Source organism: Harpia harpyja, chromosome 20 (genome assembly GCF_026419915.1).
Source record: "Harpia harpyja isolate bHarHar1 chromosome 20, bHarHar1 primary haplotype, whole genome shotgun sequence".
Classification (NCBI taxonomy): Eukaryota; Metazoa; Chordata; class Aves; order Accipitriformes; family Accipitridae; genus Harpia; species Harpia harpyja.
The window spans coordinates 2,233,958-2,259,619 of NC_068959.1; the positions used below are offsets into that span (position 1 = coordinate 2,233,958).

The 25,662-nt window shown below is 49.4% G+C and overlaps 1 protein-coding gene and 1 long non-coding RNA gene across 3 annotated transcripts; both read left to right on the plus strand.

Moving 5' to 3' along the window:
• The first annotated feature begins 4,125 nt into the window (after window positions 1-4,125).
• IRF1 (interferon regulatory factor 1) lies at window positions 4,126-11,061 on the plus strand. 2 transcript variants are annotated; one of them, XM_052816320.1, is made up of 10 exons: window positions 4,126-4,251; window positions 5,364-5,455; window positions 6,375-6,474; window positions 6,669-6,845; window positions 7,198-7,247; window positions 7,373-7,508; window positions 7,698-7,823; window positions 8,625-8,668; window positions 9,268-9,403; window positions 9,914-11,061. In XM_052816320.1, exons 2-10 carry the CDS (start codon window positions 5,369-5,371, stop codon window positions 10,012-10,014), a joined length of 957 nt encoding a protein of 318 aa, XP_052672280.1. In that variant the 5' UTR covers window positions 4,126-4,251; window positions 5,364-5,368; the 3' UTR covers window positions 10,015-11,061. The 2 variants fall into 2 exon arrangements, with proteins under 2 accessions (XP_052672280.1, XP_052672281.1); XM_052816321.1 differs by lacking the exon at window positions 4,126-4,251 and adding an exon at window positions 4,322-4,467.
• Window positions 11,062-12,793: 1,732 nt separating this feature from the next.
• LOC128154968 (uncharacterized) lies at window positions 12,794-19,882 on the plus strand. The gene is made up of 3 exons (XR_008239499.1): window positions 12,794-12,877; window positions 17,759-17,819; window positions 18,660-19,882. It is a non-coding gene; the product is annotated as an uncharacterized LOC128154968 (long non-coding RNA).
• Window positions 19,883-25,662: the final 5,780 nt, after the last annotated feature.

Sequence of the window (25,662 nt, forward strand, 5' to 3'; positions counted from 1 at the left end):
AAAACAACCTGCTCCGAGCAGCCCCGGCACCAGGCTGGGTACCCATGGATGAGAAATTCTGTGCCGCTTGTCACTAGGGAGGAGGCAGCCGGACCTTCAGCTGGAGGCAGCAGGTTTGGCTGGCCGGTACACAGCGCTGCTGGGTGGAAGCTGCCCATTTCACAGCACACAGGGTTCAATATTAACAATTATTTACTTTATATAGTACGGGAGCGAAGCCATCCTGAGCTGCTTAACCAAGCATAGCAGTGAAGACGGAACAAAGAACCACGTTAGAGCCTCCATGCCCAGTTCATAACCCTCCCTCCTTGTAGGCTACACCAGGAGCTCTGTAGTTGATGCCACGCAGTTCATGTTTTTTAGCGTTACTTGAAATAGTCTTCCTAGGAGCGCCTTATTTCAGGGCACTACTGACTGAAACGGAGATGTGCCCGTTATAGAATAACCTATAACAATTGCTGGAGCATCAGCTGGGCATTTGATTTGGTTTTAAATAAAAATATTATTAATATTTCCTCTGCATTAGGAAAACAATCCCAGACTTGGGATCTCCCTGGATCGGGTAAATGTGATTGATAACATATTTTAGGGAATCTGTTTCTCTGTGTCTCAGTTTACCATTAAAACAGGAGAACTGGCAAATCACAGGGGGAATATGAAAAAGGGGGACCATTAGAGGGTGTTCAGAGCCAAAAGGCCAAGCAGGTGTCCAAGATAAGACTGCTGCGAAATACAGCTGGAGCGGGGCTACAACTCAGCAGAGCATCAGAGATGTTGGCATTCATGGAAATTCTTGCTGGGTGATAAACTGGGTGGAGCAGAAGGGTTTTATGGCCAACCATTTATCGACTCCTTCAGGTGCGCGGATTATTATTTGTTCATACTTTTATACAAGTACATGTCAAATTTAAGTGCATATTCTTGCTGCTGAAACGATTGTTAGTGTAGTGGTACAAATGGGAGGAAGGAGTCGGTTTTCTAAGGAGAAGGCTTTGTAACCGTAGCGTAAGGAGAGCCTCACACACAGTAACGTCGGGGAGAGACAAGTTGTTATTTCCGTGTTTCAGCTGAGAGATAACAAAGAAGCAAACAAACATAAGGCATCCCAGCTTGGGCAGGTCCTGCTCCACGAAACTTGCTGTGCAGATATGGGACAGAACACACATATTAAGGTCAATGAACTTCCACTGAGGAGGATCTGTATGGGTTTAAACCAGAGGAAAGAAGTGGAGATTTAGGGCTGGGACTGTTAACCTTCCTTTGTGCATTTCTATTGTAGGTCTATATGTTTGGTGCCTGGTGCCCATTCCTGATGATAATACAGACTAAAAATAGCCCATAAGGATCACAACAGTGCTGATGTCATATATCAAACAAGTCACTGTTGAACGTGTAGTCATTTAAAGTATTGAAGGTGCATTTAGTGTAGGCACATATTGGCCCATCAGACCAGGAAGCTCAGAATTCATTTTTCTCAAAGCTGGCTGAGGGGGGTAAAAACAAACTGTGGAAGGTTGGAGCTTGAAAGGAACAACAGCATGATCTTTTTTGTCAATATTTAGGTTGTATAAGAGGTGTTGTGACTATTTTTGTAGATGACATTTGCACTGGAACCTGAAATACCTTCTGTCATCTCTTTTTCAGGCTACTTTTATGTTACCTGTTATTACTCTAGATTACTGGACATCTTCTGCCGAGGAGTGAACCTATGCCCCCTCACAGACAATGAACTATAAACGTCCTCGTGCTGTCCCCACCTTCTCCGGGTACCACTCTCCTTCTTTGATTATTTGTTTCCTTTACCTAGTATGTTATATCTTTCTCTACACAGAAAGCTCACTGGTGAATGGTGCCTCACCCAGCACAAAGACCTGACTGGAGAATACTGCCACAGTATAAAGTGACAAGCAGACAAAAAAATTAGTTTAGAGAAAGCACGGGACACCTACAGGGTGTTTTTCTGCAGTTAGATCCAAGTTTGGGCTTTTTCTTTAATCCTTATGTTAAAAAAAGGAGAAAACATGGCAGCGCAGGCAGGCAGTGTGATAGTGTCCCACTGCTTGTCTAGGCTGCCCACGCATCTTTCTACCGCTCTCCCAATATATCTTCCTGTTGTGTATGACATCAAACCTGCCTTTAAAGTATTGAAAATGAAATAACTAAAAATACGCTGATATTCTGCTAGATTGAAAGCACCTTAAAGACATTGGATGCAAATCTAATCTCACTGTCATCCAGATCCAGTGGATTGGAGAGAAATCCCAATGATTTCGGTAGCCTTCTATCATGCCGTCATTTCCCTTCCGCAGCTTCATCCGTGAGCGGTAGGAGAGGACAATACCAGTGGTCACCCTTTATGTCTCCTAACACAGCTATTTCAGATCAGCCCAGCCCGACACGCAGCCCAGGTCAGGGGAAGATGGGAGAAAAAAACATTCCCAGGTTTTGCAAAATGCTCGCATTGCCCTTTTGCCATTTACACTGAGAGCGGATGCTAGGCAGTATATCTCTTACTATAAGCCATTGCACAACCTATGGCAAATGTGTGCTGTGAAATCAGAGCGCCTGTAAGTCTTAAACCCCTGCAGCAAAGTGACTGAGACTGGATCTCGGCTGGAAGCTTGATGCGGAAAAGCACTGAAAACAGACTACGTTACAGCTGTAACTAGGTTGAGGAATCCCTTTGACTGTCGAGGCTCTCAAACCAACGACAGAGCAAGTCCAGGCAGTGTCTGTAGTACTGCTTCTCACCAGAAAAGTGGTCTGCAGAGGCCAGGTGAGGACCTGTGTCACACGCCGGTCCCCTGCCTTAGGTGCCCTGTGATGTGGACAGGAATTGCTCTGGTGACTCCACCGAGCCGTTTCTTCCAGCCATGCACTTAATGAGCATTCAACACTGGAATGCAGCAGCACACTCCTTACATCTACTTGCATCGTTGGGAGGACTCACGCTGACACCGGACAACTCGTTGTGTAATGACCTCTACATGCCAGAAAGCATAAATGCAGAGGAGGTAGTCAGGAGTGTCACTCACAATCTTCAACTATTTTCCTTTTCTATTGACTTTCTTTCTACCACCCATGACTGTTTCTATTACTCCAGGCCCTACCGCATCCTTTCTGCAAGCTGCTAACACTGAGTAAATGAAAATACAGTTTTGGCCCTCCCTGTTCGTTAGTGCTGATGTCAACAGCAAAAGCGTTCCCTTTGGAGCTGGAACCAACCCAGAGTCCCACGGCAGCGCTCAGGGGAACTGGGCTGCTCGGGGGCGGCACCGGGGCCGGTTCCTCCACACTCCGCAGCAAGTTGAGTGGGAGCAGCCCGACCGCTGGCTGAGCTCCCACCCGACTCAAAAGAGCCTCACCTAGACCCTGCATTTCATGCCCTTCCTTTCCAGATTTATGAGGGTTGCTATGGGCTGGCAGAAAGTTTGGGACTCTACATGGTGGGATTACCGTGCTGCCTCCGGCTGCCCGGGATGTGCGTGAACAGTGGCTGCGCAGGGGGAGCCCGGGCTGGGGCTGAGCCCCTCGGTGGGACGGGGCCTGGATCCCTCTGTGGGGATGAGGGCTGGATCCCTCAGCTGGATCCCTCGGTGGGGACAGGGGCTGGATCCCTGGGGGGGATGAGGGCTGGATCCCTCGGTGGGATCAGTCTGGATCCCTCGGTGGGGACAGGGGCTGGATCCCTGGGGGGGACGAGGGCTGGATCCCTCGGTGGGGACAGGGGCTGGACCCCTGGTGGGGGCGAGGGCTGGATCCCTCGGTGGGATGGGGCCTGGATCCCTGCGGGGACGAGGACCAGGCTGGGATGGGGTCGGAGCCCCTCGGCCGGGGCCAGGGTCAGCAGGACCCCGAGCCGAGCCCCCCGCTGGCGCATCCCGCACCCACGCAGGACCGCGGTGGAGCGGGGAGGGGAGGGGCGCGGGGCGGAGCCGTGGCGCGCGGCGCGGGGCGGGGGGGGGGGGCGGGCAGGCGCTCCCCCCGCGCCGCTGGTGCTACAACAGCGTGATTTCCCCGAAGTGATGCTAGAGGCGGTAGCCAATGGGAGGCGCGGCCGCCCCCCGCGGCGACGCTGATTGGTCAGAACGCAGCCGGGTCCGGGGCGGCGGGGAATCCCGGGCGCCGCCGCGTTATACCCGAGGGCGCGCCCCGCGGGCGGCAGAGGCGGGTCGGCGGGCAGCGGGCGCGGACGGCTCGGCTCGGCTCGGCTCGGTTTGGCACGGCACAGGCACCGCACGGCACAGCGAGGTGGGTCGCGGTGCGTCTCGTCTCGTCTCGTCCCGTCGCGGAGTTCGTCCCCTGCTTTGCACGGCACCGGGACTCCGGGTGAAGGTGCCCCGCGGGGTCCGTGGGAACGGCCCCGGGGACACGGCACGGCTTTGCTTGCCAAGTCGGGGCAGCGCCGGCTTTCGCCGTGCGGAGGCGGTTTGGGGGAGAGGGGCTCATCGCGCCGGCAGCCTCCGGGTGGGTACCGGGCATCCCTCCGGAGGGCGGCGGTCGCGGCCCCTTACACAACGCGCGGGAGGGGACCGGGACCGGGACGGGGCGGGATGTCACGTCCCCCCGCGGGGCCGGGCATGTCCGGGCGCGGCTGCCGCTCCGCGGGCTCAGCCGGAGGCTCCGCTCCGCCGTTGAGCGTGTGCCAGCGCCGAGCCCCGGAGCCGCGTTCCCGGCGGGGGGCAGCCCTGGCTGACCTCCCCCCGTCCCGTCCGCCCCCCCCCCCCCCCCCAGCCCGGGGCGGGCACTCTCCGGGCCGTTGTCCCGCCGCCGAGCTCGTTGCTGGTGAAAGTTAGAAATGTATTGTTTGGGAAATCTTGGGCTGTCTGTCTTGGAGAAAAAAAAAAATAAATAAACCACCGCAAACAGGAAATTATTTCTGCAGAGGAAGGGCTGGGAGGGCCGCGCCGGGGCCGGCTCTTTGCCGGTGCTAATTGGGGAGATTCCGCCCCCCCCCCGCTCCCTTGCGCAATTTAATTAATAATAAACTTTTAAGAAGGCGACCGTGCCCGCGGGGAGACACCCGCACCCACTCCCGGGAAAACTGCGCGGGTGCTGGCGGGGGGGGGAGGGGGTGTCCCCCTCCCGGGCTGCCCAGTCCCACGCCAAGCTGAGCAGCCCGCTTCCAGAATTTAGAAGCCGAGAGGTGGTTTTGGTGCTCACCGGGCAGAGCGGGAAGCGCTGCCCTCCAGGAGCAGGGGGAAGATACCGAAAAAGAGTTAAAGACCCTGGAAAAGCAGTTTTGGTTGCACCGATAGCGTTAGTGGTAATGCTGACGGAACGGAGGGTCAGGGAGGGGGGTGACATTGCAGAATGGTTAAAATAGCGATGAGTTTTTTGCTGACTTGTTATTTCTTTCATAGACAACATGCCAGTGTCAAGAATGCGCATGAGGCCCTGGTTGGAAATGCAGATTAATTCCAATCAAATACCAGGACTGATATGGATTAACAAGGTGAGGGTCGTTTGTTACTGTTACTAGTGTTATTATTATTACTTCTGTATCATTAACCATCCTTATTCTCGGAGGACACTAAACGTAAGTCAAGATCATAAAGGAAAGAAGGACATGGAGAAAACTTGCAAGCATTATGTTTAAAAACCAACTATTTTTGTTTTCAGAAAAGGTAGCTCAGGTCAGTACAGAATGTAGTAGTTCCGTTTTTTTCCTGGGAGAATTCCCAGGAGGAAAATGATAAATTAAAATAAAAACAATTTGAACATGATGGAGAACCAAGAAAACTCCGGGACCTTTTCACTCCTGCTGCCCACTTGAGCCAAGTCACCTTCTGTCCCAGCTGAGTAGCTACTGTTACACTCCCAGTTGCTCCCAGTTTTAAGATTTGGCCTGAAAGAAACGCTGTATTGTTTTGGTCTGGAAGGCACATCCCTGTACCTATAGCACAGGGTGAGATCACTAGGCTTATTGAACCAGGTCTCTTTCTCTGAAGCTTCCATATCCAGCCCGAGGTGATATTTAAGCTGGAACATGTTTTCCTTAAGATTTCTGCAGGGTCTTATGGGCAACTTTAAAAAGGGATTCTCTACCAAAGTGTGCCTAGAAATTATACTGTAGCTTATGACACACTAACGGATTAGCTGCAATGCTTTTAAATGATTCTGCGATAAAATTGGCGATACTGCTTACTTCTACTGTCCCATACCACGTGTGGCCTTCCCAGTTTCAGAACGCTTAAAAAGTCTTGTATGCATTGAACAAAACAGATGGAACAATGAGTGCTCAGTTAAGATAGAGGGCAGAGGCTTTATAAAGTTTCTGAGCTGCTGCTGAGAATTCTTTGATTAAAGCCATCGTTCCAAACTGGCACGCGATGCTTCTTTTTTAATTCAAGTCTCTATTGGTTTAACTTCAGGATAAGATGATGTTTCAAATCCCATGGAAACATGCAGCTAAGCATGGCTGGGACATGGAGAAAGACGCTTGCCTTTTCCGGAGCTGGGCTATTCATACAGGTCTGTGCTGGCTTTACGTTTCCATCAGTCATACGAATATCTCAAACACGGCATTTTTTTGTCTTGACTTACACCTCAGCTAGTTATATTAACTACTAGTATGTATGTCAGAGAAAATAGAAAAATAATTTTTTTTTTTGTGGGAAGAACTAGCACTGAAAAGTCTAAACACTCACCCCATCTCTTATTTATAGGAAGATATAAAGTAGGCGAGAAAGACCCTGATCCGAAAACCTGGAAGGCAAACTTCCGCTGTGCTATGAATTCACTGCCTGACATCGAAGAAGTGAAGGATAAAAGCATCAACAAAGGCTCCAGTGCTGTCAGGGTTTACAGGATGCTGCCTCCCCTGACAAAGGATCAGAAGAAAGGTAAGCCCTCAGCAATCCAGCCGGGGTTACGCAGCTTCCGCTACTGCGCTTAAACACCACTTAAATTTCCTGCTCGGTGTAGGCAGGGGTAGAACAGACCCGTTGGTAGCACCGGTGCTACTGGGGTCAGTCACTGGTTATTGCCATTGGTAACAATTTGTACAAGCGGTTCATTTTATCCCACATTCTTTAAACGTGCTTAAAGGCATCATTAGGAGGCAATCGGGACTCGCTGCTGCTGACAGCAGTAGCAGAGCTTGCTGAGCAGGGCTCAAAGCTGCAAGAGCTCATGCTCACCTAAAATGTCAGCCATGCAGCCCTTTCTCACATTTGTCTTATTTTTATTTAACAGAAAGGAAATCAAAGTCTTCAAGAGAGGCAAGAAACAGGAGCAAGAGAAAGGTATGTGTCTGTAGAGGTAGCTGAAGAAGCTAGAGGTCTTGGTGGTTTTCATGGTTAATTTTTTTTCATATGGGAGCTTGTGCATTCTTAGACAAGTCTTTCATTCTTCGCCCTTATTTTTGTAGTCATATGAAGACATGAGGACGGAGGAGTCGGCAGAACGACTAACCAACACTCCTCTGCCAGATGACCACAGTGGCTACACCGTTCACGACTACGCGGGGCAGGAAGTGGAGGTTGAGAGCACGTCCATCACCTTAGGTGAGACTCAGTTTTTAGCTCCCTGAGCAGAGTGGAAAGTGCCGTTTGTGCTAAACCCACAGTCTCTGCGCCAAAAGACAAAGATGACTCTTGGGGCTGAGCCCGGCTGCGCCGTCAGACGGGCAGGGAGGAAATAGAGGTGGTTGTGTCTCTCCCGTGAATGCCAACTCCTCCTGGTGCATCCCGCAGACCTCTCGCCGTGCGAGGTGAGCGGCTCGCTGACCGACTGGAGGCCGCCGATGGAAATCACCATGGCTGACAGCACCAACGACCTCTACCAGCTCCAGGTGTCTCCCCTGGCTTCGTCCTCAGAAGGTGAGTATTTCTTTTTTCCTGCCCCGGTCTTTCATCGGTCTATTGGAAGCAAGTTGGAAGCAAGGCAGTGGGATGAAGAAGTGCCTGGGGGATCAGGAGAAGCAAGAGTTGTCTTGTAGAAAAAACAAACACACCTCCACTTGATGGATTTGGGTGCCTGGAGCTACCAGACTGGCCAGGTTACAGAAGGGGCATGTGCCACCTGCAGAAGTAGTTGCTGATGGGTGAAAGGCTCTGAAATGCCATTTACTTTGCACATGTGGGCAAAGGGGCAGGCTTCGTCTCGCGGGCTCAACGCGATGGCACGGACAGGTCAGCCTGTAAAGAGGAGGAGAGTTTTCCGAGCCGGGAGGGTGGGACTGGGACAGCTGGAAGGAGGTGATGCCAGAAGCAGGACAGAGTTGGGTACAATAGTGATAGTGGAGGACACCATGCTTCCCAATGGTTCTTCACTCGGGGGGCAAATCATCTTGCTCCTGTGTACCAAGCGGGCTCTGCTTTGGAGACTCTTGGGGAAGCATCTGAGCTCCTGGAGCCTTGCGCCCCAACGTGCCGTTGTTGAAGAGCATCCGAGATGAAGGGCTGTGGGGAGTCTGGGGCACGGAGGTGCTGGTGGGCCTCCCTGCCTCAAACCCCTGAGCCCCTCCTCGGTGTCATCCGTAGCGGGGGGGAAAAGTAAAAGCGTAGTGGTGTTTTGTGACAAGAGAATACGAAGCGGGTTGTGTGGTGAAGAAGCAGAAGTGTGAAAAGTTGACATCTATGTCTATTTTCTTCTCTTCTTTTTATGTGCTTACAAAACAGTCACAGACGAAGATGAAGAGGAAATAAATTCGGAGATTTTTAAGGTAAAACCAGCCCTTCTGGTCAGAATAAAATTGGCCAAAGTTGCTGTTTGCACCAAGAGAGGAAGGGAAGCAGCTATCTGATCCAGTCCTCTATGAGCTGGACATACACTTATGTAATCCAAGACCCTTATTTAATGAGGAAGCCTGAAAAATTCAATATAAAAAGGTGGCTACTTTGCAAACATGAGCTGGAGAGGACACATCCATGGAAATATTGACTCTTCATGTGAAAGTCAGAGAAAGCTCTTGAGTACTCCTAGAAGTAGAGCTTGCTCTGTTAGAGTCTGCAAAGGTTCTCTAAACTGTTTTATTTAGCCCTTCCCTCCACCTCTGACATGTGGCGCTTAATCTGAGTTTCCAGACATGTCACGCTCATCCCACTGATAAGATGGGGGTTTCATCACCGAAGGTGCTCCAGCCCTCCCTGTTTTGCATTAACTTTTTTTTTAACTGGGAGTAAACCAAGTTTTATATAACATAGCATGAGGAGATATAATATGATCTTTTTTGCTTACCTGTCTTCTAATTAAGGGGAAGGAATAAAACATTGCACCCACAGAAAAAAGAGCAGTTTTTACCATCTCCTTATTCTCTTACAGCTGCTTGAACCAGCCCAAGACTGGCACACCACCAGCGTTGGGGGGAAAGGCTTTCTCACCAACGAGCCGGGCACACAGAGCATATGCAGCACTTACAGCTACAAGGAGCAGGATGGGGAGATCGACACAACTTCAGGTACAGACTTCTCGGTTATCACTGATGGTCAATGCCAGAGGATGATGCAGACGAGGGTTTTCATGCAAGACACTAATTGGGAGGGAGCAAAACAAACAGGGGATTCAAACATCCCTGTGTTCTGAGATTTCCAAGTAGCCTGTTGGAAGGCTGTAAGGAATTTGTTGATAAAAAGGAAAAGGTGAAAAATGCCTCCAGTAAGAGTATACTACAGATTTGTCCTAGGGTTACACACATGTAAGTTATGTCAGCTTTCAGAAACTCCTTGCAATGTAACTGAAGAATTTCCACAAGCAATAGCTTAAACAGGACAGTTTAACAGAGAGTGTTTGAAGTATTTTAGCAAAATATTAGTCTAAGGTATTTACTCACATCTGAGAAATCTTTCCATTTTTGATATTTTTTTTGTATATATATATATACACACACACACATATACACACACACGTATACACTATTTTGCTCTTGCTGCATGTGATTCAGTACTCATTCTTGTTTTATTTTGTCTAGGAGAGCTGGAGTTCAGGTTCTTAGACCAGAAAAGCAGCCTAGACTTCTCCTGGCTGGAGACAGTGAGACCTACCATGCAAGTCATTCCCTGTGGTTTGTAAAGCCCTGGCTTCCTCTGACCACAAACTGCTCTTGGGTAGAAACTTTGGCAAGCCTGAAGAGGATGGAAGAAGTTGTTTGTTACTGACTGAACAAAGACCGTAGCTTTTATATTCCGTTTAACTTTTAGGCCTGAAAAGGTTAGCAAGAAAAACTCCATTATAAATAAAAAAAAAAAAAAAAAAGAAAAAGGAAAAAAAAAAAAAGGACTCCCATCTCAACTAGCAGGACTCTTGGCACCAAAGATGCTCAGCCACAGTATGCACCTTGTCATCGCTTCGGAGGTGAAGCTTTTGCTGGGGGGTTGCCGATGTGCTGTGGGGTCTGACCTGGCGGGTACCACTGACCATGTGCCAGAGGCCTGGGGAGGACGTTACTGTCCTCCCAGCGCGAGATGTGATGAGCACTTTACCCACGGAGTGCTTAGGAGAGACTGCAAATGAGTCTCTTACCTATTAGTTTTGGTTGCTGCTTACTTGTGCAACACTGGTGATATTGAGCTTAACGACTGTCATTATACTTAGAAAAATTGCACTAATTGGCCCTCTCTTCTTTGATTTACTCCATCACATAGTTCATCTTTCAGATCTTTCAACTTTAAAATGTGTAAATAGTTTAGACCAATAAAATGTGAAAATTCAGTTTAGGCTTTGCTTCCACATAGTACAGTTACCCAGACCCACTCATAGGATGTTACCTGCTCCTAGGCATGCCGTATCTATTTCCATATAATAGTTGAAGAGCTGCCGCATGAAACAATTTTTGCACTGATGGGGCAGAGCTCTTTATTTATACCATGCCTTTCTGAGATCCCTTCTACCACTCTACCAGGATACCTACAGTACTGTACGCAGTCACGGGAGCTGTAACGCCCTGCAGACCCACCCTGGGCCAGCGTGTGCAGGGGAGTGCAGCGTGGAAGAGGTTCTAGTTTGTGTGTAATACATAGGAATCAAATCACTAAGCTGTTATAGACTATTTTCATGTACATTTTATTTTTGTATATAACACATTGTATATTTGTTTTAATAAAAATGTTTTATATATGACGTGTTTACTTTTTCTCATGGGAGAGCTCTGAGAATGCATTCCGGATTCTTTGAAAATACCCAAACGGATGTGACAGAGACAGTTGGAGGGTTTTTTTTTTTTCACAAGTCATGAAAGCACAGGGAATTTAGTACAGTTTGCTCTTGTTTTCCACCCCCCCGCCAGTGCAGCTGATGGGTGGAATCCTGCTTGTCCTGGGAAGGGAAGCCCCAGTCCTGTGCACATGTGGGGTAGTTGGTTTCTATCTGCCGTCATCTGCAACTGTCAGACCTAACTTACAGCAGGGTTAAAGGCTATGCTATTAAAAAACCTTATGCACCAAGTCCCTGCTATGGATGTCCCTATCAGCAACACTTCCAGCTTCTGTGATAAGAGCAGTGAAGACCTAGCCAAATAACTCCGGTTTGCCTAAAAAGAAAGTGTACGCACAATTCAGAAGGCAAGGGGAAAGCAAGCTGATTTTCCCCTGTATATTTTATTCATTTGCCATAATTTCAGGCTGGAAAGGTCTGACATGTTACTGCATCGTCTGGGCTGGGAGACAAGAGACAAGTGTGGCTGAGGGAACGTGTCTCCAGCTGCAGCCACCAGCACCTGACACTGCCTGGAAAACCCCCGTACTGAACAAAGCTGGGTCGTGATGGCCTTTGGGGAATAACTTCATTCACTGAGCAAGAGCGAGGAGAATATCAGGCTACAGGAGAGGAAGACCCAACCCAAAAGGCAGGAACAAAGCGGACATTTCCTACCGCTTTTGGCAGAGGCTCCGCTGTGACTCGAACTGCACACACGTGGGGACAGATGAGGGGTTTACCGAGGGAAAAAAATAAGGAAGCAGGTGGTGGCGAGTCTCAAATCCAGCACAGTCTGGATATGGCACAGCAAGGTGGACGGACAGCCCGGGGAGGGAGAGGCTGGGCAGGGTTCTTGCGGTGCCTGTTAGTCATTAACTGGCCCTATCTCTAAGACAGCCCAAAGCGGGCAGCGGCAGGCAGCACCCTTCCAGGTGGCACCAGGCGGAGAGCAGCTTCCTACGCCTCATCCTGGCTCTGCGTGGGTGATGTCCTTGCTGTCCCCCCCACGGCGGTCACAATCCCTGGCAGGGTATCTGGCCCAAGGGTCTACCTCCCAGCAAGGGATCCGGCCAGCCAGGATCCCCCCTGGGTACCAGGGCCACGGCTGCCTCGGATCACACCCGCCTAAAATCCTGCACGACTCCCCGATGCAGATCTAGAGCAGGAACGTTTTGTGCACGAGCAAAGAAATCACCCACCAGACCAGATTTATGCCCTGGCCAGCTGCAGCAGCAGCTACCGCCAAGGAGAGGGCATGGGACCGCTGTACGCCCGGGAAGGGACGCCAGCTCAGTGCCATCGACAAAACCAGGGGAAATCGGTTTTGTTTAGGAACTGCTGCAAGTTTGTTACATATGGGGTGAGGAGGCGGGAGAGAGAAGGGAAACTTTCTATGATGCGAACAGTGCTAAAAATAAGGTAGACATTAATCTGTCCATTCATGCATTAAAAGGAGCAAGTTTTTCATAGTTATGCTCAGATGCAAAAAAACCAGCACTTAAGTTCTCACAGATAAAAAGATTTGACCAAGATCTGAGGACAGAAGAAAACAGCAGCTAGTATGTCTCACCCAGGGACCACAGACACGCTCCAAGTGTGTTTTTACCAGGACAGAAGAGATGCTTTCCTTCATCACCTGCCAAGGTACCTGCCTGACCAACAGCACATTAGGTATTTTGCCAGTGAAAAGCGGTGAAGTCCCATGACGGGGTGGCATTTATCCATCCAGTTGCTTCACTGGGTGAGTAACTGCCAAATTCAAAGTATTTTGTTGTTGTTTCTGTTGTTTTGAACTCTTTGGGAGGAGGGGAAAAAAAAAAAAAAAAAGCAGAGTTGAGCTCTCCAGCTCAAGAGAGATGTGACTTGCCAAACCCCAGTGAGACTCAGAGGCTGCTGCACCATGTCGATGCCTGACTGGCTCCTCCATCACCTCCAGGTCAGATGGGGTTTCTAGAAGCGATATTTCTTCTCCCAGTGCCAACTAAGGAGACCTTTAGGCTGCTTGTACCCAGAGGAGCATCATGAGCTATTTAGGATAAACCTCCTGCATAGGCTATGCAATGAAAACAATTTTAAAACCTTGACATTGACTTCTTCTGCACTTGCCTATCCTAATCAAGCTCTTCATACCCAGTAAACTTCAACTGACTATCCTGTGTTGGAGTAAGAGTTGTTTTCACCTTTAACATGCACACAGCTACATTGAGCTGGGAAGTAATTACATACCAGGAGAGCAGGTCATGGGAGAGCCCTCACCCCTGGCAAACCCAGGGAAAGCAATAAAAGGAAAGTTTTTATGGGCAGGGCTCGAAGGGCAAGTGGCTCTTTCTTTGCTATGAACCTTGCCTGGCGGTGAGAAAGATCTACAGGCAATGCAACTGTTGTAAAAATAGAGATCACCTCTCTATGGTGGAAGAGAAAAAGGAATTGTATCAGTCATTGTTTGGGAAATGAATGGAGCTAATGCTGCAGGCTTGGCAGGCTGCTTGAGCAGAGGCTCTCCATCACTTCCACCATACTTAAACCATCGCTGGCTGCAGCTTACTCGCAAACCTTGAAACCATTTAAAAACAAATCCAAAATTTTCCTTATTGAGTTTCAGAGCTTTAGGATGTCAACAGGACAAAACCTCCTGAAAAATAACACGACAGTCTCAGAAACAGTCCCACAACCTGAACCTGGGAAAGCCCTACAGCAACTCAGGCACAGATTTTGCTGCTGCAGCATCCTGCACCGAGATGGCAGACGACCACCTTGGTCTTGCCAATAGAGATTTTCAGTGCTGCAGAGGCAAGGATATCACACATCTGTTAATTGCAGCTTTTCCTAGTGAAAACCCTTGACCTACAAATAGAGAGTTGTTGCTTTTCCCCTGACCTTTGTCCAAATGGATTGTTAAAATGCCCTTCCATAATTAGAGGGGAACATAACTTCTTCCCCTGTGGTCTGCTTTGCACATTGCTTGTAATTTAATCACTCATTAGGGGCAACCTGTGAGCAGCTCAACACCTAAAAGTGCTGCCTAAAGGAGCCTTTTGCTCTTGGCTGCCCAGAGCGGTGGCACCTTGCGTGAGCTTTGCCAGCCAGGCAGCAGAGCCTGCCATTAGTGTTTCACCTTTATTTGCCATCGTGATTGAATCCTGATAGTTGGACACATTTCCAGGCAGTCACATGATTTACGGTATCGCGCCTATAAAGGATAGCAGTGCTTCAGACCAAAGGTATGAATTTATAACTGCAAAAAATAGTGGAATATTTGTTTGTGGTGCAAAGGCAAACTATTGCTTAGATAGCAACCAAATATCTTGGACTGCAAACATTATTTCTCTGCTGTTGTGCTGGATCATTCCTCCTCTCCGGTTCCCCAAGGGTCCATTTTTCCTCCCCCATGTTTGTACATACAACACAAGGAGGACAGAAACTTCTGCAGGACAGAAACCTCTCCCAGAGGCTTGGGAGAGCCAAGGGAAGAAGTATTGTCTGTAGAAAAGTCAGTTTTAGAGTTAGATGGGGAAAGTCTTCCCTAGAAAGGGAGAAAAGTCACATTTTCATGGACAAATTGTATCTAAGTTGTATTTTCTCTTACACCAAGTGCTTCAGTCAACTCCGTACCCACTTCCACCACAGCACTGCACTTCAGAGCTCCTTTCCCTCCCACATTTTCCCCATCCTCTTCAATATTTCTCTCACCATTAAACTCACCCCTGTCCCTCCCCAGCCTTCCCATGTGTGAAACAAACAATAACAAAAGCACGTTCATGCAGGCAGCACGCTGTACGTAGCTCAAGCTACTTGCACACTATGTCACTCTGCTCTAACTTTTGGTCTTATCTGTTCCAATAATGTCAGGGTGCAAATTCAGCCAGTGTGGTTCCCTGACACGTTGGGCTGGGGGTGGCCACCCCAAGCCGCTGGGAAGGGATGGGGAAATCTTCCCATGGCCCCTTCCAGAGTTCAAACAAGAGCATGGCATGCACTGCCACCGAGCTGAATGCTCACAGGCCACATGAACCTGAGCCAGCAGAAGCCAAAAATCACCCAAAACCTAGAAAACCTGCTCATCCCGCTGGCAGACATATTTGGTCAGCAGCTGGATGTAAGCAGAGGTGTCAAACCACAGTATAAAGGACTGGGGGCTGCCAGGCACAGACAATCATACGCTCATTCCACTAACTGCCTTGCTGACCAAGGTGAAGAGCAGTGCCCAGCCACAGACAGCATGACAGGAGTAACAAGGAGGACAGGGAAGCCAGGAGGATCTGTAGCCACAGAGCTAGGAGATGATGAGGGCCAGGGAGTGAGCAAGGGGGGCAGATCTCATCACCCCCCATCCAAAACCAGTGCGGGCTGGGACCCGGGTGCCAGAAGTTACCAGGGTCTGCCTCTGCATGAATACAATGGCACTTAATCATGCCTTCTGGTATACAAGGCTGGTAAACAAAGTCAGGACAAATGCATGGATGGAATAGGCATCGGACAAGGGTTATCAGGAGATTTCCAGGAATAAGGAATCCAATTTGCAGGGAGCAAACAGGACAGCAGACCCAGCCTCTCTCCCTGCCCTGACAGCTGACGCAAGTGGTCGGGCTCCCTTCAGCCTCTTCACCTTCAGGATGATCTGCCCCATTCGTTTTGCTCATGATTCATAGAGAAACTTCACCGTGAAGCCTCTGAAGGGCCCGACAGTCAGTACCCAGCCAGCCTGGGCACGGCTAGCCGCAGCCGCTGTCATCTGCCAGCGGAGCCACCGGCGAGGGATGTCAGCCTGGGTTAGGGGTGAGATGCTGTCACAGCCCGCGCAGCACAGACCTGCCTCTCGCAGCTCACCAGTGTCTCCTCAGCTGCCAAAAACCAGAGAGGAGGAGAAGGCTGAGCTGGTGGCACATCAGGTTGCCAGCAGCTCTTCCCTGGCAAGCGGCACCCGGATCCTGGGCCAGAACAGCAGCAATGCGCGTTATTTATACACCACGAGCACCCTGAACGACGACGACTGTCGATGCCTGCGCAGAGGATGCTCAGCCATCGCAGATGAACTCACAACCTATTTCGGTATAGGAAATTTCACACTGCCTGTTGTGCATCGTTCCCCATTGCACGGCTGCGACACGCTACGCTGCGGGCACGTGGCCACAGCATCAAAGCACAGAAACGCTGGGGCAAGCTGAGATGTGTGCAGCAGCTTCTGGGGATCTTCCAGGGGAATTCAACCTCGCCAGCTTTACATGACTGCCTTAGCAGAAACAGATGCCTCGCCAGCCAGTGGCAAGAGGAAGGACTTTGTTTTCTCTGTTTGCATGGAGCAATGGTTAAAAATACAAAAGCAAGGGAATGGTTAAAAGGCAGGTTTCACTGGGAGGAAGACAGGATAATGGTGTGAGGAGCTCTGGGCAACCGGAACGTAGATGGAGGTTTTGCTCCTCTCCAAGCATGCAGTGGTTTAGCAGTGATAGCACAGAGAATGAAGGATGGAAAAGAGCATAAGGATGCTGGCCCTAATTCAAAATGAATCTAGCACAAGCATTACGCATATTAGCTATTTGCAAGCAGGGCTATTAAATAACAAGACCCAGTGCTAACCACAGGCATAAACACTGAACATGCCCAGTTTTAATATCTGCATTGCAAGAATATGTTTCACTGTTTGTTCTGTCATGAGCTAAATACTATAAAGACTTCACCAACAGTCTTCAGGCAGAAGTTAATTGGGAAGCCAAGTCCAGACAGGTACAACTTTGTTTTCACAAACTTCATTGCTGAAGAAAGAAGAGGGAGTAGAGAGCAGAGTGTGGACTATGCTGGCCAGTTCCCAGCCTTGTGGCTGGGTTTTAGGATGTTTTTACAAAACCCTGGAGGGACATGGCATAGATTACCAGTGGCATTATTTAAAATCAGCAAGTGAACCATGTTAGCATATACACATTTCACACGGAAATAATAATTCAGTATTATATCCAGCAACTGCCATTCCTGTCCGGAGCAACCCTTCTTTGCCATCAGCTTTGGAAGACCCTCACTGGGGTTTCTCCTGCTCCGCGTGCCGCACCCCATGCTTCTGGAAGCACACGGACAGACTTTCCCAGGGTGTACCAGGGCGACTTACCTCGGTGCGAGTGATTTATGCCACCATTTGCTCTGCCCCGTAGCTCCACATGCCTCCTGCCCTCACCCCACGATGAGGTCCCAGCTCACCCAGCGCAGGCTGGGTCCACAGCAAAGCTGTGCTTCATTTGCCTAATGTTCATGTGATGGCTGTATCATCTCAGGCTGCGCGCCAAAATCCCAGCACAAGCCACATCACATCAAGAAACCTCACGTAGTTTGTATCCACTAATGCGTAACATCCATCAAGCTCACACCAACAATCAACAACTGCATCTGAGCTATAGCAAAAGGATCTTAGATGCTGCCTACAAAATATTATCTGAACCACGAGAGCTGTAAATGTTTTACAACAATTGGCTGCATCAGAAACAAGCTGCTTCCCAACTGCCATGCAAAATGCTACCAGGCTATTCCAGGGGAATGGTCCAAACCAGCACTGCTCACCGATGCTACACGCACAATTTCCATGCATGGGTGATCAGCCCGTCTCATTGATATAGGCTTTTTCTCCATGAGGCAGGGAGAGGACAGCAATCATCAACAAGAGGAAGAGGATTTAAAAAACCCACAGCAATTAATAGGTATGTTCTTGGACCTATTTTTAATTTACATCTTGTGACTGACCAGATTGCAGATTGCTGGTGTGTTTAATTAAGGCACTATTACCAAAACTGGCCTTTCTTAGCTGACTTAGTGTTATCTTCCCTTAGAGCTAAAGGCAACAGGAGCTTTTTCCATTGATTTTAAAAGGCTTGGGCCCACCTAGATTATACCCTTGCCCAGCTGTGTGCAAAGATGACTAAATTTTGGGCCTTAATTCCCAGATCTTGTTTGCTGCTGGGTTCATCCCAATGTTGTCCCTGCAGCTGAACACCTCCTGCACCTCCACTCCGAGACAGGTAGTGGCACATGAAAGCCACGTGCATGCGCTGGTAGCAAAGCCAAGGCAAAGCCTGAATATAATTCCTGTCTTCAGGAAAATTCCCCTTCCTCAAAACAGCAATTCCTCATGGAGAAGCATGGAGAGCTTTGCTGGAAGCACAGGCTGAGCCCCTCATCCCCATCCCTGATGAACAGCTCAGCAGGGGAAAGACCCCAGCTGACATTCCTCCGGTGTTTTACTCATGATAAACGAGTAGCAAATCTTCTACCTAATTAGCATCTTGAGAGAAGCAACTCATTGCAGTGTTTTGATTACAGTGCACACGCCTTTACGTAACACGAGCTCGAGGGCTTAGGGAGCGTAGACAGCCCTCGAACTGTGCACAGGTATGAGGAAGCCTTGGCAAGACATTTTTCTGTGTTCCACGTCGGGGTGCCATCCCCTGCTGCCATGGAGGAGCACAGCCAGGCTGAGCGGGTGGCCTTTCAAGGCATTCTCCCCAGGTTCAGGAGTGACTCTGCTTTTGCCCCTTTTGCAGGGACTGCAGCCCTCGCAGCAGGAACCCCGCAGCGGGACGGCGGCAGGACCCCGTCTGGGTCAGGGGAGCCGCACACAGCACCCCGCGGCTGATGCTCGACTGTTCCCAGTGCTGAGGCTGGAGCGTTGATGCTGTGCCACGTGAACGCATTGCGTGGTACCTTACAGTCAGGCAAAATTTCTGTATTTCAGGGAAACTGGCTAACTGCCCTGGGGAAGGTTCTTGCCGTGAACAAGAGTAACTTACACTCCGAGCCCTGTTTAAAGGCTGTGGGGATCACTTTGCAGCAGAGGTGTATCCCTGCCACGCTGGGAACTGCCAAATGCTGTCCTGTACCCTGTGGGAGAGGCACGAGTGAGCTACGCTCCCCTTTTAGCAACCAACTCCTTTTCACTGCTTGGCTGCTGCAGGCATTTTGCATCCCTGGCCGTCTCAAACAGGCTGGCTGAAGGCCACCTGCGCAGAGCCCCAGCTCACCTGCAACGCCCCAGCTCCACAACTCTCCCGGGATCTCAGTGCTCGCCAAACCCACGCCACGTGCTTCAGAAAGTAGGTCTCTGCAGCCGCAGAAGCGGTGGGAGCAGCCGTGCCAGCAGACAACGGGGACCTGCGCTCCAGGCTCCCCGGGGCCCTTGGCTGGAAGGAGCCGCTCCATCATTTCCATGACCTTTTCACATGGCTCTTGTAAAGGTAAGGAGGAAGATGCTGGTCCTCCAGCTTGTTTCTTTTTCTTTCAGTGCAGGACCCGGCAAGCCGTGAGACAGAGGAGCCAGGTGTTGTCCTCACCACGGCTCTCTCCTCGAAATCGAGAGGATGGTGCAGAAAACCCACCGCTGCCCTCCCAGCCGTGGGATGGGCAAAGCATCCGCTCAGCACAGCCCTGCGCTTAGCTCCTGACTTCTTGCCAAGGGCCTGGAAGGGATTGACTTCACCCCACTTTACAGAATAACAACGCAGGGGCGGCTGGAGCCACTTTGGTGGCACAGTTTCACAATGAACTCGCTGCGGTTCAGCAAACCTCAGGCACCTTGCATCTGAGGAACAGGAACTCAGTGACTGAGGTCTGCAGGACGCAAGCCCAGCCCTGCAGGAAAACGAACTTGCTACGGTGTCAAAAACCCAACAAAACACTCGCGAGCTTGGCGCTTGGGACGTGTCCCCTGCAGCGGGTGTCCCGAGCCTGCACGTGCCACCTGGGCTACACCACTGCCCTTTGTCTGGAGTCCAGTACAGCCTTCTGCTCTGGAAAACAAACTCGCTAAATCAAGAAAAACTACAAGAAAGGCTAATGTTATACTTGATAACAACTTGCTGCCTCCTGCACCTCTGCTGAACAAACCACTATTTCCTGAATTGAGGTGTCAGGCATGAAATATTTCACATGCTGGAGCAACCGTCACCATCTGCTAAGCGACAAACAGAACTTAAGCCTTTCCTGGTATTTAATGCATAAATCAGGGTGCGTCCTGTGTGGCTGTTTGCGATTCTGTAATTGAAAACTCCCTGTCTTGCTTGGGGAGGTGGCAGTAAAAATGCTGGTATAGCCAGTGTAGATTTAGTCTAGACCCATTTCTATCAACATGTCTCTATAGCATGCCTAACTGGAGCGTGCAGTCTAATGCTACTGCAGCAGGAGTGTTGCCAGAAGTGCCTGTGGGCATCAGGTAAGGCCATACCTGAAGAACCAAGGATTTGCTTCCTTGGATATCCTCTTTTCCCTACAGCTAATATGGATCTATCCTTTCCTTCCGCTCCACATCTCACCAGCTGGGCGAGAAATGACTCGACCATTACTCGTGACCCCACAGATCTGGCAGGCTGATCATTGCATAAGCATTTATTTCCACTCTTAGCCCTCCAGGCACTCAATTATCCCACCAAGTCCATACCCAACAAGCACCCAGCAGGCAGCATTGCCTGGGGTCACCAGGCCACGTGCAGCAGAGACAAGACGACAGACCTCCACGCTTGGAGAGCATTGGCTTTGCATGATAACCCCCTGCCCGCAAGAGCTCCTGGGACGTCTCCTGTGCAAAAGCCACACGTTATATATTGTCACTTAAAAATGTGCTTCACCAACATCATTTGCAACACTTGCAAGAAGCACAGAGGAAAGGCTGATTGCTGCTGTCAGTCATCAGCACAGGAGGGTTAGTGCCACGGGGGCAGCTCCAGCCCTATCTGCTGCAGTCGCGGGAACGCTGAATTGAGTGTGTCTGTGATTCGTGCCCCAATTCAGCACTTCCCCGCTCTGCTCTCCACCTCAGAGCACCAGGTCACATCCTGCTCGGGTCTCCAGTTCACACAGGCTCGTCTACTCAGACCTCCCCATCGATACACACAAACAGAAGGAGACCCAGTAGATCGAAGGAAGGGATTATCCCCTACCACCCAGCACTCAGTAGATCACACCTAGAATACCATGTCCAGTTTTGAGTACCCCCAGTACAAGAAAGCCACCGACAAACTGGAGCAACAAGCCCCAAAAGCTTGAAGCCACCAGCACAGCCAGGGGCAGAGAGCCCTTGCTGGGAGATGAGGGGGGCTTGTTCTGCTGGAGGAGAGGCTTTGGGGGGGCTCACAGAGAAAGTGGAGCCAGGCTCTTCTGAGGGCACACGGTAGGAGCACAAGAGACAAGGGGAAAAAGCTGAAATGAGAGGTTCAGCCTGGATATCAGGGGATGTTTTTTCCTGCAAGGACAGCCCAGCAGTGGCACAGGTCACCCAGGGAGGTTTCCATCCAAGACTGGAAACAGCCCAGGACAACTTGGTATGACTTCGTGACTGACCCTGCTTGAGCAGGAGGTTGGACTAGAGTCCTCCCGAAGTCCCTGCCCACAGGAATTATCCTACAAGACTACTCTGCTATGTTCTTCCAACAGCAAGCATTTCGTTGCAGGTGGTACAGCTCATAAGAAGCTCTTTGCTTTCTCCTCCTGCTTAGTGCCCTGATTTACCACCTGTTTATCACCTTTATTTAATCAGCAGCTGGCTTCCAGACCACACTTTCAGGAAAGCTCTTTTCTTGTTAAGTTTTGATTATGTTTCAGTTAAGGTCTGGTAGTAAGTCTCCTGTTCTTCCACACCTCACAGCTATAGAAGCACAGCTATCGGTGGCTATTCCCTCACTTGTTGTATGAGGTTTCCCTGCTGCACAGAAGGGCAACAGCATAAAGCTCCCAGGTGAAACCATCTGTATCAGCTTCAAAAGCAGAGGTGAATCCCTATCAGACTTTACATGGCCTTTCTACCATAGTCTTTCACACTAGCTATGGCATTCTATGCAGTGAGGTGCTGCCTTCATATTTGCTTCATCAAACTCCAAAAAAAAAAAAAAAAAAAGACTCTAAACTTACTGAGAAAAGCTGAATCATCAATGACAAGACACTCCCCCCACCCCCCTGAACCAAGAAATATCAGCCCAAAAGCTTTCACTGAAGTGGAAGGGGGGAATAACCTTCACAGGCTGGTGCTGCTGGCAGATGCAGAGGTCCATCTGCTCACCCCTGTTTCCATCTCCAGAGGAACACCGAGGAGAGCACAACCAGCAATTCCACCAAGTCTTGGGAAGCCCTGCCTGCCCTAGGCTTTGGTTGTATTACAACTGTGCTCACAAGTGCTTTTATTTTCTCAGGAAACCTCTCAAAATAATATAGGTGCAGAAAACTAAAGCACAAGGGATCACTTGTCCTCTATACAATAGGGAAAGCTTCTCTGAAGGCACTTTTAATGTGCATAATTACTACAATAAGCCACAGTAGACAATTCCTCATTTCCTACTGAAGTATACAGGAGCAGAGGGCAATTGGCACCAACAGGTCAGGAAGAGGCATTCAGTGCCTTGGAATTTCTTTCCTTGTTTGTGTGAAATCCCCGTTCACACAGGGGCAGAAGCTTGGCCCCATCCAGAGCATTGCAACAGGAGGACAGGAGAAATATGCAGGAGAAGTGTCCTGGACAGTGGAAACAAAGAAAAGAACAAGTGCAGTGAAAGAAAGAGAGGAAGACCCAGAAATACTGATAAAAAAAAAGAGAAAAGGAAAACCTAGAGCCAGTAGAGTTTGGCTTCTACTATGAATGAACAAAAAAAACCCAGCCAAAAACCAAAAAACCAACACCCAAATGAAACAGTTTCGTTTTGTCTTAAAACGCAACACTTAATGTGCTAGAGACGCATCTGAGCAGGCAGCTCCAGTAATGTTTTCCTGTCCTTTTCAGGGCACTCAGTAATGCTCTTCAGTCATTTTGATTCATGCCAATCAATGATAGCCCACAGCACCCACTACATGGAAATAATTATATTTATTTACTAGTCTTCTGAGGGTAAAATGGAATTAAACCCAAGAATGACTGCAGCATTTTTAAACCACATGTAGTTCAAACAACAAGATGCAAAATTCCTTAGATATGTTTCTAAAACAGGCATTAGAAACCCCAGATCAACAGAATTATTAAACCCCAGACCCTGTAGTTTACCTGCCCTTATTTTTCAACCCAGTGTCCCAGTAAATTAGCTTGGGGTCTCCTCTCTAACCCCAGGATATCAGCAAACCAGTCCATGCCCACCATCAGGACTGCACTCCTGGTTTCTCTCAACCACTCCTATCCTTAGGAAACAAGCAATAAAAATTTCAAATGATATCAGAGTACCTGGTACAAAGAGGAGCTCATGTGATGCAGGCTCCCAGCCTGGCTCTGCTGCTCATTGCTGCAGGGACAGATCCTGCTCAGCCTACAGCCAGGGCTTTGTAGAACTGGCCCTGCTGCCCCAGGAGCCCTGCTTTCAGATAAATGGATCTACTGGCTCCTTTCCTTCCTCCCTGGGCTAAATAACATCCCTGTAAAGCCCTTGCTGATAGCAGGATGCAGCCACTGAGAAAACCCAGAGAAACACCAGAGTACAGGAGGGTGCTGAGCTCCGGTGAAGAGCTACAGCTGCTGCTGACAACATTCAAACGCTCATAGAAATGCAAAACACCTGCAAGGTAAAGAGCAAGGCATCTGAGCATACCAGAACCCAGCAGTGTAGAAAAATGCATTACAGCAGCTCTACTTCCTATTTCCTTTTCCTTACAGCTCTGAAAAGAATAACTCCAAAGGTCAGGGGCTTAGGGACAGTTGCTGGTAACCATGCAGCTGAGGCTGTTGCTGCTGCAGGGCCGGCTGAGCACACTCAGGGTCCCAAACTCCCACCATTTCCAGCCTGAGCTTTCCTGCTGCTTTCCCATCAGGGTGCAAAGCACCGCAGTGCAGAAGCTGGTTGGGGTGGGGAGGGACCAGCTTGGTGATACAGCGTTGGGCTGTCAGAGCCCAAAGGTGGCTTGGGTCTGAATCTGCTCCTTTCTGGTAGTGCCTCGTGAAGAGTGTCTGGGAAACAAGCAAATTCTTACTGAATTTTTATGTTGAAGAGTGCTTCCTGGCCAAAATCAGCATTGAATTGCATTAGCTTCTACACAGATAGGAGGTGTGTTCGGTCTAACAGCCTGGGGGAGAGAAAGCACAGGCACCTTCAGAGCAAGAGTTAACACCCAGACCTTGGGTGCGTGTTCCATCATCAGGAGAACCGCTTTCCTCCTCCTCCTCCTCACTGCTGTGCTCTATAATCCCAGAACAGCAGCACCATCTGCACTGGAAAACACCCCTGGGCACTGTGGTGGAACCAGCACTAATTAAATAACCCCAAACCTACAAACTTGCAGAAGCAGCAATATAGTGATGAGATGATGGGAGCGTGACTGCAGGTATCCCTCCGTCAACTCCAGTCTGATTCACTGCAAGTATCCGAGCAATTTTCTAATGGTCTGAGACTCACAGATTTTACAGGGCATTTGAGATGCAAGTTGGTGTCCATTTTACTTTAATATTAAAGGACAGGGAAGTGGCACGAGGTTTGATAAAAGAGAAAGCTGGCAGAAGGGTCTAGCTAAAAGGAAGATTGGGAAAAAGTTGGGTGTAGGCAAGAAGAGAGGAGGACAGAGATTATTTCTGTGGCCAGAGCCTTGCAGAAAGCATGGTGTAAATATCTTACTCTAGTTCGTATTGCTAGAAAAGAGGGAAAAAATTTGTGGAAAGTATGATAAATGCCCATTTGAAGACAAAATGCAATAGGAATATCAAAGATTTCATTTAAAATAGCTGAAGAACGTCTTGGTCCAAGGCTCAGAAATCCTTGGCAAGCAAGTGGTGAAAAGGGCCTGAAGCCGATGAAAGAGGCAGTGTTAGGAAATGGGAACTGAAGCAATATCTACTGATGGGAAAAGAGAAGTGGCCGGGATATTTCTCAGCTGGTTTCACATCCAGGCACCTCCTTTCACGCACAATCACTCCCACTTTATAATGAGTGGGAAAGCAAGACATGCAAGCCAGACTCCGGATTGCCGAGGGTATCAGGGTGACAATGGAAACACACCATCGTGTGGGGACTGAGTCACGGGGCACCTCTTCTTTAAGATAGCATTTTCCCTCTTGTGCAAACACCACACTAGGGAAAGTAACCTCTCAGTTGCAAAGACTGGTGAGAAAATACTAAAAACAGAAGGATCTGTTACTTGTGCTAGGTTTTAAGGACTATTTTGATGTAGTAAGTGACTGTGTAACGATAGAAGCAAGATGCAGAGTAAAGAGCATTGCAGGTCCAGGTGACACGTTGCAGTTTGGTTCCCAAACACAGATGGATGCCAGGAGGAGTTGCCGAAGTGCTGGTGCAAACTGGCACCAAACTCCTACCCAGCAGTGTAGCTCCCTGGCTAAGGTACCCGACGTACACCTAAAGCACCAGGAGTTGCTTTGGGATGGGGGTGAATACCGGGTTTGCACGTGGGGATGACAGGACACCCCCAGAATAACGCAACCCCAGGCTCGTACCCACGGGGACAGCTCAGGCCGGCGCAGCAGGCTGCGAGCAGGGACACTTGCACTTCTTACGGTTGTAGCATCTGCATTACCTCCCTCAAAATACGTGGTTGTGTGGGTTTATTTTAGAATAGCCAAGTACACCGGAGGGC